We start from the raw sequence: 16,503 nt of genomic DNA, 5'->3' as shown, positions 1-16,503 counted from the left end.
TACTGACTCTATATACACACACACACACACACACACACACACACACACACACACACACACACACACACACACACACACACACACACACACACACACACACACACACACACACACACACACACACACACACACACACACACACACACACACACACACACACACACACACACAACTCTGTTTATCATATATCCTGATACCTACATGTAGTCATCTTACCCCTATACATATCTACCTCTACCACTCCAGTATCCCTGCACATTGTTAATATGGTACTGGAACTGACCTGTGACAATAAAACAATGAAACATGTATCACATCACAAAGGGCAGGTAAGATCAGTACGCTTTAATAAGATATCAGTGCAGAAATAGGTCTTCTTATTGGGTTCAGTTCCCCATACAGTAATAACAAAAATAATAACAATATAATAATGTCAATATGAATTCAATATAAATCATAGGATCATCTAAAACAGTGGTTCCCAACCAGGGGTACTAGGAGTCCTGGGGGTACTTGGCGTATCCACAGGGTTACTGGTAAAATGCACATGAGACAATAGGGTTACTGGTAAAATGCACATGAGACCATAGAGTTACTGGTAAAATGCACATGAGACCATAGGCTTACTGGTAAAATGCACATGAGACCATAGGGTTACTGGTAAAATGCACATGAGGCCATAGGGTTACTGGTAAAATGCACATGAGACCATAGGGTTACTGGTAAAATGCACATGAGACCATAGGGTTACTGGTAAAATGCACATGAGACCACAGGGTTACTGGTAAAATGCACATGAGACCATAGGGTTACTGGTAAAATGCACATGAGACCATAGGCTTACTGGTAAAATGCACATGAGACCACAGGGTTACTGGTAAAATGCACATGAGACCATAGGGTTACTGGTAAAATGCACATGAGACCATAGGGTTACTGGTCAAATGCACATGAGACCATAGGGTTACTGGTCAAATGCACATGAGACCACAGGGTTACTGGTAAAATACACATGAGACCATAGGGTTACTGGTCAAATGCACATGAGACCATAGGATTACTGGTCAAATGCACATGAGGGGGTACTTCAGTGTTACTCCGGGCAGAGCAAAATTCAGTTGGTGGAACGGTAACCAAAAAAGGTTGGAAACCACTGATCTAAAATAACTATAAGACATCCACAAATGTAATGGATAAAAGCAGAACATATCCCAAGGAAAAAACAACCCTCATTATATTTAGTAGCCTAGAATGCTGATATTGTCTTTAAAAAGGACGAGAACTGAGATTGTTCAATTATTCATATTTGTATGTTTACTTTTTGGGCCCTTCAAGTGTCACAGTAGCTACAGCTAGGACTGGTGGATAGCCTTCCTTCTGCAGTTACCATTTTGGGACTTCCCTCTAGCCTACTCATTTCACATACAGGAGCACAATTTAGGCCATGTTCCATCTGACATCCCAGACTCCTCTCCGTCAGGAACAGGAGCGTGGCCAGCCTCCTCTCCGTCAGGAACAGGAGCGGGGTCAGCCTCCTCTCCGTCAGGAACAGGAGCGCGGCCAGCCTCCTCTCCGTCAGGAACAGGAGCGGGGTCAGCCTCCTCTCCGTCAGGAACAGGAGCGTGGTCAGCCTCCTCTCCGTCAGGAACAGGAGCGCGGCCAGCCTCCAATCCGTCAGGAACAGGAGCGTGGTCAGCCTCCAATCCGTCAGGAACAGGAGCGCGGTCAGCCTCCTCTCCGTCAGGAACAGGAGCGGGGTCAGCCTCCTCTCCGTCAGGAACAGGAGCGCGCCAGCCCTCTCCGCCAGCCTCCTCTCCGTCAGGAACAGGAGCGCGGCCAGCCTCCTCTCCGTCAGGAACAGGAGCGCGGCCAGCCTCCTCTCCGTCAGGAACAGGAGCGCGGCCAGCCTCCTCTCCGTCAGGAACAGGAGCGCGGCCAGCCTCCTCTCCGTCAGGAACAGGAGCGCGGCCAGCCTCCTCTCCATCAGGAACAGGAGTGTGACCAGCGAGGCAGAGAACTTAATCTCTATCTAACTTTGGTTTTCTTCTAATTCTTAGAATTCAAGTAATAATGAGACATTTAATCTCATATAAGTTTAATATAACAAATGCAAAGCATGGGACTTTTGCTTGCTTTTACATGTTAAATACTGCATATCTGGGTGTTTCAGACAGCGCATATAGGGACCAAAACCAGATACTTGTCAGCTAACAGAGTGGTCTGATCTAACTATCTGTAATTTGTCATTGTTCCCACAAAATAAATAAACACATACAATTATACATCCTAACATTTTATCCTTGTGTTTAATTTATCTGGGATGTGGGTAATTTGAGGAAACGTCCCACATTCCATTCACTTTGGCTCAATGAAAACAAGGAACGTATTTTCTCATGTCTTTGGAGGAACTCACTGTGTCGATATATTTCCATTAACAGTGAAAGCAATGTTTTGTCTTTGTTAGAATGCGCTAGAGTTGACAAGGTGGCTAAACTTGGCAGGGATGTACCTTAAAATGAACGTGGGAGGGAAAGAGAAAGAGCGAGAGGGATGAGAGAGGGGGGGAGAGCGAGAGAGCGAGACCGAGAGAGAGAGATGAGCTGACTACTGAGTGAAGTAGCGTGTGAAGAGATCAGTGCATAAGTGGGCAGGCTGAGCAGGATGTATCCCTCTCTGTCAGTCACAGTTCAGCACCACAGTCCCTCTCTATCTGTCCCTCAGTTCTCCATCTCACTTTTATCTCCGTCTCTGTCTCATAGCTCTATCACCACCTGCATCTGTTTCAACAGGTTTCAACAGGTATCTGCCGCCCATTGCTCTAAGTCTATATTTAACTATTGCGCCATCTAACCCAGAAATAATCTTAGATTCAACCGTTTAAATTTTGAGATTTTTGTATTGACAAAACATGTTCTGCCAAGCTGTCAAGGGAAGTGCCTGAGTATTTGATATTGACCATTGGTCTTTAAAGTGTTTAGTGTATCACCCTCACTAATTTAACACCCTCTACACCACATTACAGCCTCTGGTTTCTTATTAACAACCTAAACCTGCAATAAATCAACACAGTGCCAGACACATAGGTCGACGTGCTGAATCTGATTCTTTATCTTTCTAGAATTCTCTCCTTTCGAGCGTCTCTCTGTTTGGACTGGACTTCTAATTACATCTACTCAACATACTGGATCTGACACTAGAGCTCTCCAAGCTAAACATCTGGATTTGTATAGGCTAGTGTAGTTTTATTGGACAATCTACTGTACGTCTACGTCTACAATCTGTGCATTTGAAGGGCATAACACTGGGCTGAATCAACATTGAGACAACCTTAAGGCAATGTTAAGGCACATCATGTCTGTTATGAATCACCTTTAAAGACAATCTCAGCAAGAAAAATGAACAATAACATCAAAATACAGTGTTACTGAAAGTGGATCCATGAAACATATAAAGTTGCCTCTACAAATGCAAGATGGTTATATCTATAAAGCACCATCACCTGTTTAGATACTGTTGAAAGATATTACTTTTGTGTCAATTTCTTTTGTTTACAATATTCAAAATGCTACATGTCAAAAGTGGAACTTAGAAAATGTTATCGTTTTTTCCCCCTCCATTTTCTTTTTTCTTTAAAGCGCAACAACAGATCAGTACTGGCCTGCTAACAATTTCATTATACTTGTGCATACACTCTGGAAAAAACAAAAAACAAAACAGACACCAGCACTATGGAGTAACATCTAAAACACAGGAATACAATCTGCATCTACTGGGTAGATAAGACAAAGTACCAAGGCACATAAACACTAAAACACTATCTTGACATTATAGTAGAAACTTTATAGCTTCTGTCTTTAAATACATATATGTGTGTACGAAGCTAAATTCAAACTTTTAATTGGCCACCACACAAAGACAAAGACCTAAAAATGAGAATGGAATAGAAAGAAAGAGAAGGAATACAGAAAAAGAGTCTCAATGTCAATAGCGAGTTGCCATCTCTTAAACTAAGGAAGTGTTCAAATCCACAAGCGGCTCCCGGCATTATACCCAAATGAGGACATTGCCATTGGCTTCACGGAGTCGCATTAAGAGAAATCCCATGCAACCTTGTTTACAACTTGTTTACAAGTTGAAACAGTGGAATGTGATATTTAATTTACACCTCCATTAGGCTGATAGAAATCCTCATTATTTAGTTGAATGATTCTCAATTTGAGCGTCATGTCATTTCTATATAGCCTAGACTTACTCATTCTGAACTCGTAATGCGAGTGGGACCGGTGTGGCTTCGTGACAATGACCACACGAGCAACCTCTCTTACTTAACAGCTGCAACACAGTTAAACCTGCGACACGGCTAAAACGCCAGCTGTGCGGGTGTCGGCTATCACTGGTTAACGCTTGATCTTAGTGAATCAAGGCCACAGGTGGCTGCTGGCACCTTTATTGGAGTGAATGGGCTCATAGTAATGGCTGGAATGGAATGAATGAAATGGTATTACAGTCATTATTATGAGCCGTCCTCCCGTCACCACCCTCCTGTGATCTAGGCCAAAGTCTCTCTGATTCTGATATGACTTCTAATGCCATGAAAAAGGGACCAAAAATAGCACTCTCCTCCCTATGTTGGGGGCACGCTCTGATTTGACCAATCAACTTCATGGCAAGCACTGTAACTATCCAGTGAGCTCACACTGAGGGAACAATAGAAACAGGCAAACAGACACCAGTGACTGAAGGAAACTAGACAGTAAGGAATGGGGAAAGGGTAGTAAAAGAACAACAAAAAAGTTTATTTAAAAAAAACCTGGGTGTTATGCTTACATTCGGTGAAGTTTAATCTGGATTTCAGACTGTTTTGTTTGTTAGTGTGTCTATGACAGCGTCGTACAGACAGACAGACAGACAGACAGACAGACAGACAGACAGACAGACAGACAGACAGACAGACAGACAGACAGACAGACAGACAGACAGACAGACAGACAGACAGACAGACAGACAGACAGACAGACAGACAGACAGACAGACAGACAGACAGACAGACAGACAGACAGACAGACAGACAGACAGACAGACAGACAGACAGACAGACAGACAGACAGACAGACAGACAGACAGACAGACAGACAGACAGACAGGGTGAAAGAAGAAAAGTAGGCTACAGATCACACAATTGGGGGGACAGAATAGAGCTTGAGAACACTGAAACAGATCAAATCGTTTAACAGAAATAGACTAATAACTAAGAATTATACACGTATATAATTTATGATGATAAAGACAACAAAAATAGAACAGAAGCCACACGTTTTTCTAATGATACTTTGGGGTAGTAGGGTGGATGGATGAGGAGGAGGCAGGGTATGTGTGGCTTTGACGATGAAACAGGTTTGTATGGGGCTTGGTATGGTAGGGTGGGTGGGGGGCATGGTTGAGTAGTACTATGTTAGATGTGCCAGGACGTTAGGACAGGGGAAGCGGCTTGGCTGAGGTGTCAGTCAGTGTTGTAGAGATGTGTTAGTCTAGGGTGTAATGGCTAAGACTATTGGAGGGTAACGATGGGTAGAGGTGAGGTTGGTGAGGGCTATGTCTAGGTAGGGTAAGATAAAGTACGGGAGGGGGTATATGTCTGCGTCTCGGAGGCCTGGTCCAGGGCTGGGTAGGGTAGAGTGGGTAGGTGGGGGAGTAGGGGGTGTAGTGCTGGGTCTAGGTGGCCTTGTCCAGGGGAGGGTAGGGTAGGGGAGTAGGGGGTGTAGGGTTGGGTCTAGGTGGCCTGGTCCAGAGGAGGGTAGGGTAGGGGGGTAGGGGTGTAGAGCTGGGTCTAGGTGGCCTGGTCCAGGGTAGGGTAGGGGAGTAAGGGGTGTAGGGTTGGGTCTAGGTGGCCTGGTCCAAGGCTCTCAGTAGGTCACTGCCCTGCAGCAAGTGCAGGTTGCCTTGGAGAGGGACATTGACCTCGCAGTCGTAGCGGGTGAGCTCTGGCAAACAATAGGTCTCAAAGGACGGGCCCAACAGCCGACTGGCAACCCCTACACACACAACAAACATGTAGACAGTCCATTAGTAGGGAGGAAATGGCTTTGGGGCAAAAGCCAATCAACCTTCATCTGAGGAGGACAGTCAATTGACTATGGTGCCAAGTCATGGAAATGGACTGTGATTACAAAACCAAGGATATTATTTGACCAAATCAATTTCTAAAAATAGATTTGAACATGTTGTTTCATCATTGCCTAAATCCCCACGTGAACATTAACATATTTTCTTTGCCTCTGGCCAACTGGTTGCTACTAGTTTGACCAGTCAATCAATGACGTACGACACATGGGAGTTGCATTAGAATGGAAATAAAAATGCCAGGCTTACCCTCTGTTTTGGGAGAGGGCAGCATACGGTATTCTCTGTAGTTGCACCACTGTTCGGGGAAGGCTTTTTTAGGTGCACTGTTTCCACATCCTGGATACTGGGACTTCCTGTGCCGTTGAAGGGGGCTGAGACACTGGTCAACACCCCCATGTATGCACATACCTTTATCTGTAAAAGAAAGAGGAAGAGAGATCTTAAGATGAGTTCAATATTGCTATATTTTCTCCACTATGGTTTTTACTATAAGTGATATTTGGCATTTTGGTTTGCACACTGTATGTCCCACATTGTCCACCATCCAGTACCTGCCAGTGAGCTGGTGCTGAGAGATCTATCCAGGATGGCACAGCTTTCATTCCTCATCCTCTTCCACATCATCTCTGATGGCGTACTCAGGGTGGAGTCACCCTGATAAACGCAAAAACAGACACACATTACAGTCGAAAACTTAGTCAAAAGTCTGTAGTTTCCGCATCTAATACAACTCTCATGAAATATTTAGTGAGAGGGTATACGTACCACTGCCATTTGCGTGAAGGAGCGCTTGAAGTTGTTGGCTATGGCGATTCTAGCAGGACTCATGTCTCTGTAGGCCTGGACAAAGTTCTCCATTGACCTGCAGAAGAACATCACATTACTTCACCATCTCTGTAGATCAACTCTAGCTCTAACAACCATCAGTACAAGAACTGAATTCAATCAGTAGGACAGACACACTGAAGGTCCACTACAGTACCTCTGCTTGTGCATCCTGTTGACCGGCATGTTCTGACATGAGTTGCTTCCGCCCATGGCGTCCACTTGTTGTTGGTAGTGTAACGGGGGATCGGGGGGCCACTGCAGGTTCTGACGTCCGCCCATGGAGGACAAAGGGGTGCTGGCTAGGGTGTGGTAGGGGGTGATCTGTGCAGGGCCTGTGTAGGGCAGAGTAGGCCTGGAGTCCATGGGGCTTATTTCACTGTGGTTGGGGCCTCTCTTGTCTCCTGGGGCCCACTTGGCGGGCTGGTAGTGGGCAGACTGTGGGGATCCCAGGGGCTGGAAGAGGCTGGCGATGTTGCTGAACCCGTTCTGTGTGGTGCGGTGTCCCATTTGGTCAGCGGCCCCCTCAGTGCCTCCAGGGGCCTCTTCAGTAATGATGGGGTGGAGTTGGAAGTCTTCTCCGTCCATGGGGATGTATGGAGCCAGGGTCTCCAGATCCAAATCACTCAGGACCGACTGGGAGGGTCACATCAAATCAAACTTCTGAAGTGCATTATGACATTGCAAGACAAAAAGTATCCAACATACAGTCAGACCAGAAAGCAACCCCACTGCACACTTTGGTTAAAGGGCAATTCCACCACTTTCAACCCCATTTTCATTATCTCCAACACAATACCAGTGTCTACATATGTTAAAACGGTACATTTCTATGTTGAGCATAAGAAATATAAAGTTGAAGTTGAAAAGATTTTTAAAAACAGTGATTTTCTAACACTGAGATTGGCGGTGACAAAGGGATGCAAGAAAACACGCTCCATCCAGCTAGAAACACAGGTTTTTTAAAATCAGTTGTTCTTACTTTTAATCCCACCCTGTGATGACACAGAGAAGCATGATGTTATTTTTTATGCTGTGATGGAGATAATGCATATGAAGTTGAAAAGTGGCAGAATTGCCCTTCAAATAAATGTAAATCTAATATAATGTCTACCCTCCATCTCATGCACACTGGTTGAGTAGTGGGTCTGTGAAGTGCCAGTGAAACTGACCTGGGTGCTGCCGGGGCTCTTGGGCCCCTCTGTGTCCAGAGCAAAGAGCTTCTCAGTCAGCTCTACCTTCAGGTCACTCTCTCTCTCGCTGTAGTAATCTCCTGGGCTGCTGGGCTGTACCCACAGAGAGGAGGGAGAGTGGGAGACCAAGAGAGGGAGACCAAGAGAGGGAGACCAAGAGAGGGGGAGAGAGAGATGGAGACCAAGAGAGAGAGACCAGGAGAGAGAGACCAAGAGAGAGAGAGAGAGAGAGAGGGAGACCAAGAGAGAGAGACCAAGAGAGAGAGAGAGAGAGGGAGACCAAGAGAGGGAGACCAAGAGAGAGAGAGAGGGAGACCAAGAGAGGGAGACCAAGAGAGAGAGAGGGAGACCAAGAGAGGGAGACCAAGAGAGAGAGGGAGAGAGGGAGACCAGAGTGAGAGAGGGAGACCAAGAGAGGGAGACCAAGAGAGAGAGAGAGAGGGAGACCAAGAGAGGAAGACCGAGAGAGGGAGACCAAGAGAGGGAGACCAAGAGAGGAAGACCGAGAGAGGGAGACCAAGAGAGGGAGACCAAGAGAGAGAGAGAGAGGGAGACCAAGAGAGGAAGACCAAGAGAGAGAGAGAGAGAGAGGGATACCGAGAGAGAGAGAGAGAGAGAGAGAGAGGGAGACCAAGAGAGAGAGAGAGAGAGGGAGACCAAGAGAGAGAGACCAAGAGAGAGAGAGAGAGAGAGAGAGAGGGAGACCAAGAGAGGAAGACCAAGAGAGAGAGAGAGAGAGAGGGAGACCGAGAGAGAGAGAGAGAGAGGGAGACCAAGAGAGAGAGAGAGAGAGGGAGACCAAGAGAGGAAGACCAAGAGAGAGAGAGAGAGAGAGGGAGACCGAGAGAGAGAGAGAGAGAGAGAGGGAGACCAAGAGAGAGAGAGAGAGAGAGGGAGACCAAGAGAGAGAGACCAAGAGAGAGAGAGAGAGAGAGAGGACGTGACATGACAAAAGCTCCATTGAGCCCTGAGTAACTAGTGACCACTGCTTATTCCAACCATCCACCCCCTCCATTCTCACCACACTCTGCCTCCTGTCCCAAACACCCAGGATCCGTGCCCACACCATCACACATGCACACACACGCACAAACAAGCGCACACATGGTGACAAACACACACATTGTGACACACACTTAGGCTACACACACACAAACCCGAACACACACAAGCGTACCAAAACACAATACATAAACCATGAGTCACATTCATTTGCTGTGGAAGAAAAACGGGTAATAAAGGCTTGTGCTAGCGGACGTGGTGTTGGTGAATGAAATAGTAGATGACAGAAGAATGGTAGAAGAGTGAAAAAGGACACCAGGGACAGTAGCAGCTACATACCGTGGAACAACTGCTCAGGCTAGGGGGGGCAGTGCTGGGGGTGGCGCTGCCTGGTGTGGGGTTCTGGGGCACTGAGAAGGTGGCAGCCATGTGGTTGGACATGTCTCCTGCCGGGCAGGGCTTGTGGGCATCACTGCCCCAGCCCTGGTGGGCCGGAGGGGGCATGGGAGACATCTTGGGGTAAAGAGGAGGATGAGGCTCCTCAAACGGTGGCCTTCCTGTAGGACACAATCATAGAAACAGTAGATGGTTAATATTCCTGTTTTCATAGAACTTAGGCCATTACCTTAAACTAGAAATGGTCTAATCTTGTCCACCAGCCGGCTGTCTCTCTGTAGAACCGTCTGGTTTCACATTGCCTCAGAACCGGACTTGGCTGGAGCGGACGAAACAACCGCTGTTTTTAATTGTCTGATCTGTCAGTCCATCACCATCTAGCTTAACTCATTGTGGACTTCAACGTGTGATCAGCGTAAGTGATTTAAACAAGAAAGTGAGTTAGGAAAATCTGAAAGTACGCATCTTAGAAATAGTTTTCACATAGATGTACTTTATGCGCCAGCAATTGGAGTCTGGGGACGACGTTAGAGACGGCATAACTATAACTACATGTTTAACTACCATATCATGTGACATGGAGCATGGCATTGGGGAGATGTATTGTAGTAATGGGATGATATGGATATAGTTAGGGGGAAATGGACAGTGTAATGGAAGATATTGGTATGGTTAGGGAGACACCTAAAGAAGAATGGGAGATATTGGGGAGTGTTCTGACCAAAGTCAAGGGTGATGACGGCGTCTCCAGGTGTGGGGGCCAGCTGAGCAAGGTCTTCTGGCTCCTCTTTGAGTTTGGTGAACAGGGTCTTGATGGGCTCCGCGGCCACCGCAGCACCACTCTGGGTGAAGAAACTGTTCATGTGGTGTGGCTTGAACAGAGACTCAGTCTGGTCCATGGAGAAGATCATGGACTTGTTCTCCACATCACTAAAAAACACACAGAGAGACAGAGGGAAACCTCAGGGATGTGTTATGTTACCACCAGATTTTAAGATTCAATTAAGCTACTGTCATACTGTAATCTCACATTTGAACCAGCAGCCTTCCACAATCACTTTGTCCCCCCAATATTGTACATAATGGGCCAGTTTCCTGGACACAGGTTAGGCCAAGTCCTGGACTCAAAAATAATTTCAATAGAGGACCTCCAGTGAAAAAACATGCTATTTCATCCAGGAGTAGGTTTATGGTCTGAGAACCTCAGATTAATGGGCCCTATGTTCTGTTTCTGCTTGTTCTTTGACCATACCTGAGGACGTAGTTGACACAAACGATGCACTGCGGCTGGGAATTCCGGCTGTTGTAGATGACTGTGCCCTGGGTCTCAACCCACACGTAGCCTCCATGTTTGGCTAGCATACGATACTGTCCACTCACTGCCTGACCTTTACTGCACACTGTACAGAGAGAGAGAGAGAGAGAGAGAGAGAGAGAGAGAGAGAGAGAGAGAGAGAGAGAGAGAGAGAGAGAGAGAGAGAGAGAGAGAGAGAGAGAGAGAGAGAGAGAGAGAGAGAGAGAGAGTCAGTATAAAACTAGCTGGATGGAGGTGAAAAGAAGAGCAACTCAGAGAGCAAATAGCAGAGCAAAGAGGAGAGAAGAACGAGGGTGAAGAAGAGAGAGATTCAGGTCAGGGCAACACTAAGAATGAGGGTGAAGAGGAGAGAGATTCAGGCCAGGGCAACACTAAGAACGAGGGTGAAGAGGAGAGAGATTCAGGCCAGGGCAACACTAAGAACGAGGGTGAAGAGGAGAGAGATTCAGGCCAGGGCAACACTAAGAACGAGGGTGAAGAAGAGAGAGCTTCAGGCCAGGGTAACACTAAGAACGAGGGTGAAGAGGAGAGAGATTCAGGCCAGGGTAACACTAAGAACGAGGGTGAAGAGGAGAGAGATTCAGGCCAGGGTAACACTAAGAACGAGGGTGAAGGGGAGAGAGATTCAGGCCAGGGTAACACTAAGAACGAGGGTGAAGGGGAGAGAGATTCAGGCCAGGGTAACACTAAGAACGAGGGTGAAAAAGAGAGAGATTCAGGCCAGGGTAACACTAAGAATGAGGGTGAAGAAGAGATAAATGTGGGGGTGAGGAGAGATAGAGAGATAGATAAGTATCAGGAGAGAGAAGGAGGGGATGGCCTAGCTGCTGTCCTCAGTGTGGGTTGGCCCAGGCCCAGGACTGGCGTGGGAAAGCAGCAGGCCTGGGGTCGTAGGGTTCATCCTAGGGCAGGATTAGAGCGAGTAAATACAGACCAGAGCATTTGCTGCTCTATTGGCCAGTCACGTTGCCGCAGAGACCAGGCCCAGCCTGGCCGTCTGTGTCTCTGGGCCGGAAGGGGGCCACATAGAGAGGCTATTCTCTGGAGGAGAGGCTGGCTGCCCAGTGCATTCAGTCTGCTAGGGCTAACCACACCACTGATAGATGGATGCGGTTTCATAGACTGTAACAAGGAGCTTGGAGCTCACTTGATGTGTTGAGAGTAGAGCTACCACAACTAGGATGTAAACAAACACACACAAACATAGAGGGGTACACACACATACACACACTCCCACCACCACACAAGCCTACAGAACTGTCCCTGCTCCAGGTAGATTTGCTTTCAGCGAACAACATAACCCAGACCCTGGTTTGTTTTTCTCTCCTTTTCCCCTCTCTCCTGTTACAGAGAGAGGCTTTTAATGATGTGTAAATGTCACTGGGGGACAGAAGCCATCCCACTGGAGGGCCTCATTACAGGGGCAATGTGGGACACCTGGTCCCCTGTCATCACAGACGCCCTGCGCTCCTCTTATCTCCCCCGTCACAGGTCAGCCCTAATGGGATTGAAGACATCTTAATACCGGCCCAGGTCCACAGAGCCTCACTAATGTAATAAGGCCTGTTTTGAATTATAGTCATAACTCACACATGCATCTGAAATGTAATTTGGCTGAGAGAGAGAGGGGCCTAGTGGAGTTTAGATGTGATGTGAGGGTGTTGTGTGTGAGGTGGGCTGGGGGCTGATCTCCGTGTTAGAGAAGCTGGTGGACGTCAACATGGATTGGGTTTCATCTCTGGGCTGGTAAAATCAATACATATACATAAACAGAGAAGGAGGGATAGGGATAGAAATCTACAGGGATTTGAAGACAGCCTGTTACAGTATCACAAACATTTTAAAAAAAACTGTTGTTTCATTTAAGGCAACAATCTAAAAATGATGAAGTGGATTAATGGTTTTAATGAAATGCAGAGAAAGGGAGCTCAGTACCGGTCTCCTATAGACTGAATGAGGTGCTCCTCTGACACTGTAAAGTCTTGTGTCTTGTTCCCCCCTACACCAGTGACACCGGAGAGCTTGGGAACCAGGCCGCGGCGTCTAAGACTGGACCATCCACCCAGTTCTCTAAGAACCAGCTCTGCTAGATAATATTTCTCTCTCACTCTATTTTACTCTCTCTCTCTCTTTATTCTCTCTCTCTCTCTTTTATTCTCTCTCTCTCTTTTATTCTCTCTCTCTCTTTTATTCTCTCTCTCTCTTTTATTCTCTCCCTCTCTCTTTTTTAGCAGGCTCACATGTTGTGGCTATTAGAGTCCCTATGTAGGAGTAATTCATTAAGTACGGGCCTAGGGCTAAGAGACTGCTTTTTCACAACAGAACTGGGGGGATAGTGTGTGTGTGTGTGTGTGTGTGTGTGTGTGTGTGTGTGTGTGTGTGTGTGTGTGTGTGTGTGTGTGTGTGTGTGTGTGTGTGTGTGTGTGTGTGTGTGTGTGTGTGTGTGTGTGTGTGTGTGTGTGTGTGTGTGTGTGTGCGCCTGCGAGCGCAATTGTATACGTATGTGTTAATATATGTGTGAGTGTGTAAATGTGTGTGTAGCTAACTGAGGTTCATACAGAACTTTACCAGGGAGAGAATAGGAGATTTAAGGTCATCAACACATAGATGAGACATTTCCTCCCACTTCAAAATCATTCTATCTGTTGTCAGGCTTTGAGTCAAGAGTCAGCATGCTCTTTGTCATCCCTGAGTTAAGGAGTCAGCATGCTTCAGTTCGGCTGGCGGCTAGCCAAAGTCGGCTAGGCCAACTGAACGGGTGTGCTCGCATACTCCCTTGTTAAAAGACCTTCGTTTGAAAAACAAGAAAAAAGCACAATAGTGCTGTTTGTCCAATTTGAGAAGTCAGAGCCAGTATACACTTCTTCAAAATAGTCAGAATTAATTTAAGATAACTGTCATTCATGTTGTATTCCTTTTGCTGAGGAGATCTTAGTGGCGCAATTTTACATCTAACAATAAAAAAAACGTGCATGAAAACGAGTCGTCACTCATTGAATGGCGACAAAGATTTTATTGAAGAATCCCTACAGTTGACCAATCATGGATGAAGGGGCGTAGACTTTGGCTGCAGAACTTCGGCTGGCCTTGAAAAAAACATGTTGTGCCCAACGGCCCGAAAAACCCTTGCCCAAGTCCAAAACGTCACAGAATGTCGTCATAATATATACACAAACTCTTCCAAAATGTTTTAGCTGGGAAGCACGCAGATGCGTTTTCAGTGTACTCAGTTTTAGTGTGGACACTCACGGTTCTGGTGGCTCTTGGTGACACTGTCAGAGTCCAAAGCGTGGTAGAACTCATAGACAGAGCGGCCCAGCAGATCTTCAGGACTGTAGCCCATCAGCTCAGTGACTCTGCAACACACAGAAATACAGACACCCATTAACACTGTTCTGTCTCGCTTTTTCCTCCTCTATTTGTCTCTCTCTCTGTCTCTTGCAGACATTCACGCACACACAGTGTTGGAGAAACTACTCTAGTTTACCAAGCTACCAAGTACTTCACACTGGAAGGAGTTTAGCTACAGTAAAGCTACCCTTAAGAAATGAATGAATGAAAGTTACTTTGAAAAGTAGACATAGTGATAAATTATCATATCTTCTATCTGAAATGTCATAGACAAAAAATTGCAAGAACAGATTACTCTGGAATCAGATGTTTAACAGAATGTGTCATTTAATTTCTATTAAACACAAGAAGTGTGTTTGAAGTGAGAATTAGGTAGATCTGATGCCAAAAAAGAAAGAAAAGGATTGCCTACTTCACCCATATTTTATAGTGTGTAGTTACAGTATTTGAATTTAGTTCATCCAATGAGGAGGACGGACTCGTGGTAAGAGCTGGAGCGGAATAGTGGAATGGTCTTAAATACATAAAACACATGGTTTGATGCCATTCCATTCACGTAGCTCCAGCCATTATTATGAGCCGTCCTTCCCCCAGCAGCCTCCACTGATATATATTCACGCTACACACACATCATGACTGCTGCTACTAGACTTGTACTATCGCTAAATACTGCACTAATTAAACACTTGCTCTCCAATTCCCCCCTTCCTGACACACATATAAATATTGAACTTCTCACCCTCAAACACATTGAGAGCATCATGTGCAATTCATGAACCCTGGATGAAAATATATATTTAGATAAGTCCCGAAAGAGCATGGCATATTTCCGCTCTTACAGGCCCTTTGCCAGCAGATAAGACCTTTATTTTGTGAAATAGGAGAGACACCTTCTCTCCCTCTCCAGGCAGATCTCTAGTGGAAAAACTGTCTTTCATTCACAAATGAACTGACATAAAGTCCATTGACTCTCTTGTGATCTGATCTGTCAAGCGCTAATCTGTTTTACCCTTCATCCTTTTAGTTTGAGCTGTCTGGGCCAAACGTGATGTTCTGTTCAAGCCAAACTGTCTCAATCTCTTTTTCTCACTCTCTATTTTCCATGTTCTACTGTCTAACGCTTTCTCTCCCTCTCTCCTCTACCACAGCAGGAGTAAGGATGGTAAGTGGGGAATGGTCAATGGGCATAGGAATTCTAGATCTTTATGGTCCATTGATCGCTGTGGAGCTGGGGACGTTCCATTCCATTCATATTTTGGGAAATGGAGTAAAAGCATTGGAAACTCTGATATTTGATTCCAAAAGCTTGATTGTGGAGGTTATAGGTCATCGACATGGTGGTTACACCAAACTTCAGTATTTCCCTGTACTGTAGGAGAACTGTACCTCATTGTCTAATTTAGTGGTTTTGAGTCACTGCACTCAGGTCACTAATCTACAAGGTCCTGTAGCTCAGTTGGTAGAACAAGGCGCTTTCAATGTCAGGATAGTGGGTTAGATTCCCGGGACCACCCGTATGTAAAATGTATGCACATATGACTGTAAGTTGCTTTGGATAAAAGCGTGTGCTAAATGACATATATTACAATGCTTGTGGGGATTATTATTTATTTGTGAACTACTCTGAGTATACAAAACATTAGGAACACCTGCTCTTTCCATCACCAGGTGAATCCAGGTGAAAGCTATGAACCCATATTGATGTCACTTGTTAAATCCACTTCAAATCAGTGTAGATGAAGGGGAGGAGACAGGTTAAAGAAGGGTTTTTAAGCCTTGAGACATTCAGAGGGTGAATACAAAATACTTTAGCACGTTTGAACGAGGTATGATAGTAGGTGCCAGGCACACCGGTTTGAGCATGTCAAGATCTGTAATGCTGCTGGGTTTTTCACGCTCAACAATTTCCTGTGTGTATCAAGAATGGTCCAACACTCAAAGGACATCCAGCCAACTTGACACAACTATGGAAAGCATTAGAGTCAACCTGGGCCAGAATCCCTGTGGAATGCTTTCCACACCTTGTAGAGTCCATGCCCTGATGAATCGATGCTGTTCTGATGGCAAAAGGAGGTGCAACTCAATATTAGGAAGGTGTTCCTAATGTTTTGTACACTCAGCGTGTTAGACAAAGGCCCTCTCTTAGTGGTCCTGGGCTCTTGTCCTGTTGTTATGTAACCCCTGACAGCTGCACCCGGAGGGTTTGTGATGGAGGGAGGAGGTGGGGGGATCTTTGAAGGCCTCTCTATTCTAAACCCATTTCACTAATCACTTCCTGTGGATGAGTTGCAACCAGAG

At 45.9% G+C, this 16,503-nt stretch overlaps 2 protein-coding genes across 4 annotated transcripts in view; both read right to left on the bottom strand.

The window, feature by feature from the left end:
• Positions 1–797: 797 nt before the first annotated feature.
• LOC124040297 lies at positions 798–4,982 on the bottom strand. 2 transcript variants are annotated; one of them, XM_046357348.1, is made up of 2 exons: positions 1,809–4,982; positions 798–1,763 (listed from the first exon to the last, which is right to left on the bottom strand). In XM_046357348.1, the coding sequence occupies exons 1-2, from the start codon at positions 1,982–1,984 to the stop codon at positions 1,331–1,333; spliced, it is 609 nt and encodes a 202-aa protein (XP_046213304.1). In that variant the 5' UTR covers positions 1,985–4,982; the 3' UTR covers positions 798–1,330. The 2 variants fall into 2 exon arrangements, with proteins under 2 accessions (XP_046213304.1, XP_046213305.1); XM_046357349.1 differs by having other exon boundaries at positions 798–1,697.
• Positions 4,983–5,023: 41 nt separating this feature from the next.
• The window catches only part of LOC124040295 (endothelial PAS domain-containing protein 1-like), a 54,959-nt gene continuing 43,479 nt past the window's right edge, over positions 5,024–16,503 (bottom strand). For both annotated transcript variants that reach the window (XM_046357346.1, XM_046357347.1), the window contains exons 7-16: positions 14,104–14,210; positions 10,792–10,939; positions 10,261–10,469; positions 9,483–9,700; positions 8,121–8,234; positions 7,106–7,584; positions 6,889–6,985; positions 6,675–6,777; positions 6,370–6,537; positions 5,024–6,032 (exon numbers count right to left, since the gene is read on the bottom strand). In XM_046357346.1, the coding sequence (XP_046213302.1) occupies positions 5,881–6,032; positions 6,370–6,537; positions 6,675–6,777; positions 6,889–6,985; positions 7,106–7,584; positions 8,121–8,234; positions 9,483–9,700; positions 10,261–10,469; positions 10,792–10,939; positions 14,104–14,210 (1,795 nt within the window). In that variant the 3' untranslated portion in view covers positions 5,024–5,880. The remainder of the gene's footprint in view (positions 6,033–6,369; positions 6,538–6,674; positions 6,778–6,888; positions 6,986–7,105; positions 7,585–8,120; positions 8,235–9,482; positions 9,701–10,260; positions 10,470–10,791; positions 10,940–14,103; positions 14,211–16,503) is intronic.

Source organism: Oncorhynchus gorbuscha, linkage group LG07 (assembly GCF_021184085.1).
Source record: "Oncorhynchus gorbuscha isolate QuinsamMale2020 ecotype Even-year linkage group LG07, OgorEven_v1.0, whole genome shotgun sequence".
NCBI lineage: Eukaryota > Metazoa > Chordata > Actinopteri > Salmoniformes > Salmonidae > Oncorhynchus > Oncorhynchus gorbuscha.
This window is presented reverse-complemented; position numbering and strand designations above follow the sequence as displayed.